Source organism: Punica granatum, unplaced genomic scaffold, assembly GCF_007655135.1.
Source record: "Punica granatum isolate Tunisia-2019 unplaced genomic scaffold, ASM765513v2 Contig00021, whole genome shotgun sequence".
Taxonomy (NCBI): Eukaryota; Viridiplantae; Streptophyta; class Magnoliopsida; order Myrtales; family Lythraceae; genus Punica; species Punica granatum.
In genome coordinates this window covers 48387-56768 of record NW_022204040.1, presented here as the reverse complement: position 1 = coordinate 56768, position 8382 = coordinate 48387, and the positions used below count along the sequence as shown (strand labels likewise).

General features: G+C 39.3%; 2 protein-coding genes across 10 annotated transcripts; both read left to right on the top strand.

Moving 5' to 3' along the window:
* Positions 1-316: 316 nt before the first annotated feature.
* On the top strand, positions 317-3750 carry LOC116189806 (zinc finger CCCH domain-containing protein 62-like). 2 transcript variants are annotated; one of them, XM_031519527.1, is made up of 9 exons: positions 317-566; positions 675-787; positions 1258-1372; positions 1453-1514; positions 1791-1845; positions 1962-2073; positions 2240-2338; positions 2419-2546; positions 2874-3750. In XM_031519527.1, the coding sequence occupies exons 1-9, from the start codon at positions 424-426 to the stop codon at positions 3367-3369; spliced, it is 1323 nt and encodes a 440-aa protein (XP_031375387.1). In that variant the 5' UTR covers positions 317-423; the 3' UTR covers positions 3370-3750. The 2 variants fall into 2 exon arrangements, with proteins under 2 accessions (XP_031375387.1, XP_031375389.1); XM_031519529.1 differs by having other exon boundaries at positions 323-566; positions 692-787.
* A 506-nt stretch (positions 3751-4256) lies between these two features.
* Positions 4257-7432, top strand: LOC116189808 (peroxisomal (S)-2-hydroxy-acid oxidase GLO4-like). 8 transcript variants are annotated; one of them, XM_031519536.1, is made up of 12 exons: positions 4257-4281; positions 4887-5034; positions 5135-5259; positions 5349-5395; positions 5472-5549; positions 5651-5775; positions 5877-5934; positions 6038-6100; positions 6272-6341; positions 6472-6572; positions 6827-6931; positions 7039-7432. In XM_031519536.1, the coding sequence occupies exons 1-12, from the start codon at positions 4272-4274 to the stop codon at positions 7216-7218; spliced, it is 1110 nt and encodes a 369-aa protein (XP_031375396.1). In that variant the 5' UTR covers positions 4257-4271; the 3' UTR covers positions 7219-7432. The 8 variants fall into 8 exon arrangements, with proteins under 8 accessions (XP_031375396.1, XP_031375402.1, XP_031375398.1 ...); XM_031519538.1 differs by lacking the exon at positions 4257-4281 and adding an exon at positions 4288-4434; XM_031519537.1 differs by lacking the exon at positions 4257-4281 and adding an exon at positions 4288-4434 and having other exon boundaries at positions 4812-5034.
* The last annotated feature ends 950 nt before the right edge of the window (positions 7433-8382 follow it).

Genomic DNA, 8382 nt, shown 5'->3' with positions numbered 1-8382 from the left:
ATTGTATTACCATATATTTTCTTGGTAATATAACGTATTTAACAAATATAGTAATATTATATTTCATAAAATCTAACATTCCTACACTTATTTTTCAGTGATACTTCCCCTATAATTTAACAATCAACAAACCAAACGCCCCTTAATGGATTTACCTAAATTACATTGTTCGAAAGAATGCGATAAAATTGGAGGAAAAGAGAAGAAAGAATTACGATAAAAAGATTTGCCAAAAAAAAAAAGAGGGAAAAAAAAAAGAGAGAACAAGATAATATTAATTTTTGGACAAAAATGGAAATTTGAAATATATGACCGTTGATTTTCTCTCCCTTTCGCTTCCTCTTTGAACTAATCCAGCGCTCTGTCAGATATCACGTCTCTTGAATCGTCGCCGTTCGGTCACAAAAATCAGCCGATCGATCAATGGAAACCGACGAACCTTACAGCGGAGATGACATATCCGGTTCAGATTACGATTCCGACGACAGCGATCCGAGCTACGACATCCTCGAAGATGCTCACTCCAGGTTCTCCAACCTCTCAGTCAAGAAGAAAGGCAAACTCCGGTCAGTCGTCGTCTCTCTGAAGCTATCTCTTCTTAACATCAATTCAAGCATTCGTTTTGCCAATGCAGGACTGATTTTTAGGTTTTCTTCTTTCGATTAAATTTGAAGAGTTTGTGAGGATTCAGATTCTAGCGATGAGGGGGACGCTATTGAGGTTATTGTTCCGGAGCTTGACGAGAAAGACCAGAAAAGTCTCGAGATTGTTCAGATACTCATTGAAGGTTCGTTGATATTTGGATTTTAGGGTTCAATTTCGTACAAGGTTTTGTATTTTTTTTATATTAATTTTACTATTGGGGATGATCATTGTATGGAAAAGGACGTGTTGACCAGTAGGGAGCTTCGGAATTTTGAGTAGGAAGCATTGCCGTGTTTAAATGCGTGTTTATGACATTGCAGGAGCTTAGAGGAAAAATCATCTGTTCATCAGTTTAGAATTAGATCAAGACGTGTAATATTAGCAGGCATAGCTGAAGAGATTGAAAGGTTTAGGTTTGGGGCAAAATGACTGGCGTTTAGATCACCTTGAAATGTTCCAAGAAACTTCAGAGTTCTCTTGGCATGAGCTTGTAGCCTTTTTATCTTGCTGCATTACAGCATTAGTGCAGGTTTTTTCTACTATAAATTTTGGGAAACGGCGATGTCAGTCCTAGCTTTTTATTGGCTTATTTGTTTTTACATCTTCCTGCAGATGGGGATGTAGATAAACTCAAAGTAGACCAATGTAAAGTTTACTTGAGGAAGAATGGGCTAAGATTGACCGGCACTAAGGAGACTCTAATTAAGAGGATAAAGGAGCACTTACAGTAATATGACCCCTTCATAGTGATTGTTTGATACTGTTTAAAAGTTTATGGTGGTTCATTGCGGTATCTGTCTTTTGCAGAATTACAAATGGTGGAGGTGAGAAGAAATATCCACCCTCTAGCTTTGTGATAAACTGTAAAGGTGAATACTCTTTCTTTAGGTGCTGCATGTATTAATTAGGTCACTTTTTAAGTGTGGAACTGGCATTGAAGTATTGTAAATATTATAAATGTGCTCTATAATCTGATTATGCAGGTTAAGTTTTGTAAGAATTTTCGACATTACTGCTTGTCATGCTAAGTTGTATATAAGAAAAAGATGGATGAAGTTCTTTCAGTGTAGTTATTGTCTGATCTAGAGATTGAACAGCACTTTCCATCATTATAATCATTAAAATGAAGAGGTTTTCTTATGCAGGGGATGCATGCATTGGTGATGTGGTGATGTTTCAACAGAATGTTTATTATGATCAGTAAGTTTTTCTCGATGTCTTAGAGTTGATGGTGTGAGAAGTTGGGTTTTGGAAATAGAGAGAATGCCACCGTAATTCTATTCTTTGGATGATAATCATGTTTACCTCTTTACTAGGTTCAACCTTGCATCACGGAGTGCTAGCGGTCCACCAATTGGCAAGAGAATTGTCACGGGTCGCATTATCAAGGAAAGCTATGGTTCTGCTAAGCAACAACACACATTCACAGTAAGTTCAAGTTTGTCCATCTCAACTATAAACTTGACCAGTAAAGAGTGAGGGGTTAAGATTTTTGATTAGCTTTCATGGCTTTTGTCGCTGATCAGATATTTGTGCATTTTTTGAAGTATGACCACTTCCTTATTTTTCATACCTATTGTGATAATTTGGTCAGATAGAAGTTCTTTGGAGCAAAGGAGAAAAGCCGCTGCCTCCTCTTCATCCTTTGCTCATTAAAGGTCGAAATCTTTATCGGTTCGACACTATGAGACAGGTATGCATTTCTAGAGATTCAGCACTGGTGCATATTGCCTATCACTTGGTTGCTTACAGTGATGTCACTATTGATCTCAGAGATGGGAGGATGAAGCAGAAAGACAAAAAAATTTGATGGAAAAGCACTCTAGAGGTTCTTTAGCAAGATCTGATAGGGAAGCACGACTACGGGAGAAAGAACGGAGGAAAGCATTGAAAGCAGAAAGGTACAAAGATATTAATGCTTGGTTTGGAATTGATCTTCTTTTCCTTTTTCTTTTTCTTTTCTGGGTTGAACTTTTGATTTTGTTTTATAATTTTAATGTGTTAGGACTGTTCTCTAAAATTGATCTTATATAAAGGGATTAATGAAGGTAGAAATGATTCGGAAAATAGTATTCTTTCCTTCTCGTGTGGCAGTGAGGGTGTCCTCGACTTTTGCATTACGCTAATCTCACCAAGTCTATGGCATTCGTATGACAAACTTACAATGCACACCCTTTAAACTTTTTTCAATGAGTAACCTTTGTGACCTGTTGCTGTCAAAATTACAGGTTAGCAATGAAAAAGAAGGAAAAGGTTAATTGTGCTCGGTCAGGTTCCACCTTCACAATGAAAAATAACACTATTCGAGCTCCAAAAGCAGGTCCTTTTGTTACTAATTCAGACCCAAGGATTCCACCTAGAGCATTAGGACTTGTCAGGAACCGAGCGGTACATGCTCATGGTCCTCAAGATCTGGTTATTCTGCAGCATCCACAAGGAGGACAAGATCAAAATCATCATGCTGCCTGGAAGAATCCTGGGATCTCACAGAGCTTTCCTGGAAGAAAGGAAGTTTTGTGCCATAACTATTTGGGAAGCTCCACGCTCTGTCCCAGCAATTCTACTCATATCCAGAACAGGGACAGGCACCCATTGGCGAACGTGAACCAATATCCGAGGATTGGAACACAGGGACGAGTAGAAGCACATAAGAGGCAGTTGTGCCGACACTTCAACAAAGGAAGGTGCCACTTTGGAGATAACTGCAAGTTCTTGCACGAGTAGTGAGGAGAGAATGTGTGGAAAAGGCAAGAGATGGTCGCCGAATGGTCAAAGGAAGTCTGCAAAGTGGCTCTACAAGAGACAGGAAGTTAGCTGATCGCAGTCCATAGTTGTGCCCAGAAGCAGTTTTTCGTTCCTCAGGGGTTCGGTCGGTGAAATCTTCATGTAGGTAAAAGATCTGTTCATAATGTGATGAACATGAACATCGACTGCTGGGAGTGGTATTTTTCTACTCCACAGCTTCGCTGTGAAAACACTTGTAGTCGGTCTTTTTGCAGATATTAGATACTCGAAATTTGGGATACATGAAATCCCTGACATGTTTGTGAGTTTGATTTTCTGCTTAGATTCTCATTCCTAATCAACTCCATGGCGTTTCACATGTGTTTCACATTGATCTTGGCTGACCGAGCCAGTCCAAAAGGATAGGCACGAATCGAGTTGAGATGCAAACTTCAATTCCAATCCTACTTCTAATCCTAATCCTCTCTAGAGAATCATCAATCTTAATCCTAATCATTATCCTGCCGGTTTAGATTGGAAAAGCTTTTGCTGTTATTGTATTTTATTGGCCGGGGGGTCAAATTATTGAAGGCCGTAGCTGCCCCAATCATTTTGCTTTCAAAATAGTGATAGTGACTGATGCAATGAATCTCGGAAAGTTGTTTTGTCTTGTTTGATTGGCGGCTAGCTGGGAAAACATTGGCTAGTCCAAGTTCCACATCAAATCTCGTGGACACCTCCCCCAGCAATCGACTTGGCCAGTTTCCGGTCCACAAGGCAGATCAGGACAGGAGGTCCAGCCGGAACTCGGTGGACCCACTTCCACACAATGTTCCACCGCCGTCCGGACATTTTGTCTTTGTACATGCGAGACCGAGTTGTTCACGGTGTAGCAGCAGATAATGACATCCAGTGAGTTCTGAACACCTTAAAGTCCATTAGTACGAGCTCAATTTGCCAGACAACTAGATATTTTATTTCCCTTACTCAGCTGTCAAACGCATCAGAGCCACGAGTAACATCGTGCCCGTACTCGCTCCACTGAGCTGCACCTTGCTCATCTTCGTAATTCTCCTCTTCTCTAAGCAATCAATCTTCTCGCAGGTTTACAGTAGCTCCTTTGGTCAAGTCTGCCGGTTTTCTTGATCCAGGCTAGCTCTCATTTAACGATATGTTCTAGGTGTTGTGTCTTCATGAACTTTGTTAGATTATTGTTCCGGGAAGAGCACGATGATCAGCTTGCTCTTTGTAGTATGTTCCAGCATAATTGTCTGCAGGGGATATGGATAGATAGATAAACAAACGGATTCTCTGCAGGCACTTACTCTGAATTCGAACTGTGGCGAAAGGGAGTCGAATATGTAAAGTTAGGATATAAACCTTAAAAAGCAGAATGTTTCAGTTTGGACTCTTTAACTATTGAGGTTCTTGTTATGTTTCAGGCAGGACATGTTCATGCTTGATGCTTCCACATCTTTTCCAGTTTCACGATTGACTAGTCTTGTCGATTTTTAAAGGGAACATGGCTGTGGAACCGGTGAATGTGAATGAGTTCCAAGAATTGGCTAGGCAAGTCCTTCCGAAGATGTACTATGACTTCTACAGTGGAGGAGCCGAGGACCAGTATACACTTGATGAAAATATCCAAGCATATCACAGGATAACGTACTGTATTGACTTAATTACAAGTCATTCTTTCTTTTGACAAGAGTTTGCTTAATCTTTTCCATTGGTTTGTAATTTTCTTCTTCGTGTTGAATCTCAGGTTTCGTCCGAGAGTTCTTATTGATGTAAGCAGAATCAGTTTATCAACTACCATACTCGGCCACCATGTCTCCGCCCCCATTTTAATTGCTCCGACTGCTATGCATAAGTTGGCCCATCCAGAAGGTAGAAGATGAAACCTTAATTTCCTGAAAGAGTTGCTGCATTTGATTATGGCAGCTTTCCTCATTACCGTTGCTGCACTGGTTTTGCAGGAGAGGTTGCTACTGCTAGAGCTGCTGCTACTTGTAACACGATCATGGTAATAAGTCATTTCAGGTTCGATTCTCATTAATGTCCTCAAGCTAGTGAGATACTAAAAGTTCTATTTAATATAGGTTTTGTCTTTTACGTCTACTAGCACCATTGAGGAGGTTGCTTCAAGTTGTGATGCTGTTCGGTTTTGCCAGTTATATGTACGCAAATTTTCTTTTGGTTGCTTTGTTCCTGTCTTCAAAAGCAACACCCGATGTTTCTGCATTCAAACTGACATTCTACTGGGTGTTTCGTCCATTAGATTTATAAGAGACGGGATTTATCAGCTCTAGTAGTGCAGCGAGCTGAAAGAAACGGGTTCAAGGCTATCGTGCTCACTGTCGATACGCCCCGACTAGGCAGAAGAGAGGCGGACATTAGGAATAAGTAATTATACATGTTCTTTTCCTTCTTCTAGGAATGTTGATAGAACCGGACACGGTTTCTTACAACATAGTATACTATCTCTCTCGGTGTATGTTTTACAGAATGGTAGCACCTCAGGTGAAGAATTTTGAAGGTCTATTGCCGACAGATGTCGTCTCAGTGAGTGAATTGAAGACTATTATTTATTTAGCTCGTGATTACTTCAAACGTCACTTTGATGTTTTTAACATCAGAATGTAATCTTTCGGTCCAATTTATGCAGGATAAGGGTTCAGATTTACAAGCTTATGCTGAGGCTACCTTCGACCCCTCCTTCTCTTGGAAGGTGATTTACATAACTAACCATCTTCAATCATATCGAGTAATTTGCTCCTTCTTTCCTTTGTATTGGGTGGAAGTGATTCATCTACATTAAATCATTTCTTGGAAAGTTCTCTTGTTGGTCTCTATATATCATATTGGTGGTTTGAGTAGTCAGTGCTTTATCACACTGCAGGACATTGGATGGCTAAGATCAATCACAAACTTGCCAATTCTGATCAAGGGAATACTTACTCGTGAAGATGGTAAGATCTTGGTCCATTTTTTTCCTTTATTACTATTAGGAAAAGAATACGCTTCCCCTTTCAGTTCTCGGCAATTACAGTCAGTTTAGATGAGTAGCCTTACTCAGATATTATCACTATCATTTGGCAGCAATTAAGGCAATGGAAGTAGGCGTTGCAGGGATAATCGTATCTAACCATGGAGCTCGACAGCTGGATTACTCTCCGGCTACCATTTCTGTCCTCGAAGAGGTTCGTTTCAGTGTAAAAGTGCAATTTAATTAACTGCGTCTCCTATGTATATATCATTCCACAGATGCAAGCATTTCCGTCTTTGTTGATGAATCATTCAGTAAAACGGAATGGAAAAAAATCTTCATGTACGGTCAAGGAACAAGATTAATGATGATCTGTTTCCTTTCATTCCCTTCAATAAAACCCGACATTATCTATTGTTACAACTCTTGTGAGCCACAGACTAACTGATACTTCTTTCCATATCATAGGTTGTTCATGCAGTTCAAGGGAAAGTTCCCGTTCTCGTTGATGGAGGAATAAGGCGAGGAACTGATGTTTTCAAGGCGTTAGCTCTCGGTGCACAAGCTGTACTCGTAAGTTCGACTAATACCATTTTAAACAGAGGTTAGGTACGACTCACAAGATATTTGAGCTTCCTTGACATACAATCCCTTTTGTTCTTTGATGTTGCTATGGTCAGATTGGAAGGCCTATTATCTATGGACTAGCAGTGAAAGGGGAGTATGGGGTGAGACGGGTCATCGAGATGCTTAGGGACGAGCTCGAGCTCACAATGGCCCTCTCAGGCTGCGCGAGCGTGAATGATATTACAAGGAGCCACGTGATAACAGAACGTGATAGAGCCCGCTCCATGCTTTGATTCATTAGGCATTAGGCAACGCATTTCCCGTTCAATCATTTTTGGGGGTCACCAACCAAACTATGGACTTCAGAAAGTGAAACCAGTGGATCTTTACAACTAATAATATTGTTGTGATCGCTACTCAAAAGATGCTTTAATTTCGGGAATTATTATGGTGCAATCACTTTGAATTATTCATCATACAATTAAATAAATTATGTAAATTTGCAAATTGCCGCATTAAGTAATTATTAATATTTTGGATGACTTACATGTACTTTAAGAAAAAATTACTTGAAAGTTTAGATTCCAAGTAATTTACTCATAAATCATATACGTTACTTGCATTTCAATGTAAATTCACACTTTAGAGAGAGTTTCACTAAAATTTATAGTAAACTAAATGGAAGGCTGCGCATATGTATAGGCTAGAATCGTAAGATAATGAACGGATCAATAACCATGATGATTAAGTTAATTCGAGGAACACATGTAACATGTCAATTGGACGAAAACAATGTATTATCTATATTTACATATTATTTACATTAGAGAAGGTTTTGTGGTTTAACATTCGCTTTCCAGAATTGTCATAACGAAATAAAAAAAAAAATAAGAGCCGCTAGATGAAAGAATGAATCAGTAATTTACTTATTTTTTATTTTTTTTTCCATCTTAAGCTCTTTTTTTCTGCCTCTCTTCCTCTTCCCTCTCTCTTTTCTTTCGTTCTTTTTGGCTGGAACTCTTTTTTCTCTCTGAGTGACCCTTTTCTCTTTCATGTCTACGCATTTTTCTTTACTAATAATTATTTTATTTATTAAAAAATTTACAAATATAAAAAATTTATGAATAATAGTTATATTTTTTAGAAAGTTTAAAAAGATAAAAAATATTACCATAGACCATGTATAGCAAGAAAATCTTAAAGTCAAACACATAGGTCATGTCGTCACTTAGCTCGACGGAAATCTGACATGGACGTTGTTTTGGCGATTTTTTTAGTAAAACTAATTTATCGTTTTATGCTTTGAGAGGAAGGAGATTGGCGGGGGGCTCCCCCGGCTGCCCACCTCCCCCTCGAGCGAGGTTGGCGGGGGCATCTCTTACCTTTGGCCAGTTAGTTTCCTCCCCTTCCTCTCCCTTTGTCGGAAAATAGAGAGTGAAAGGAGACATGTTGGGGGC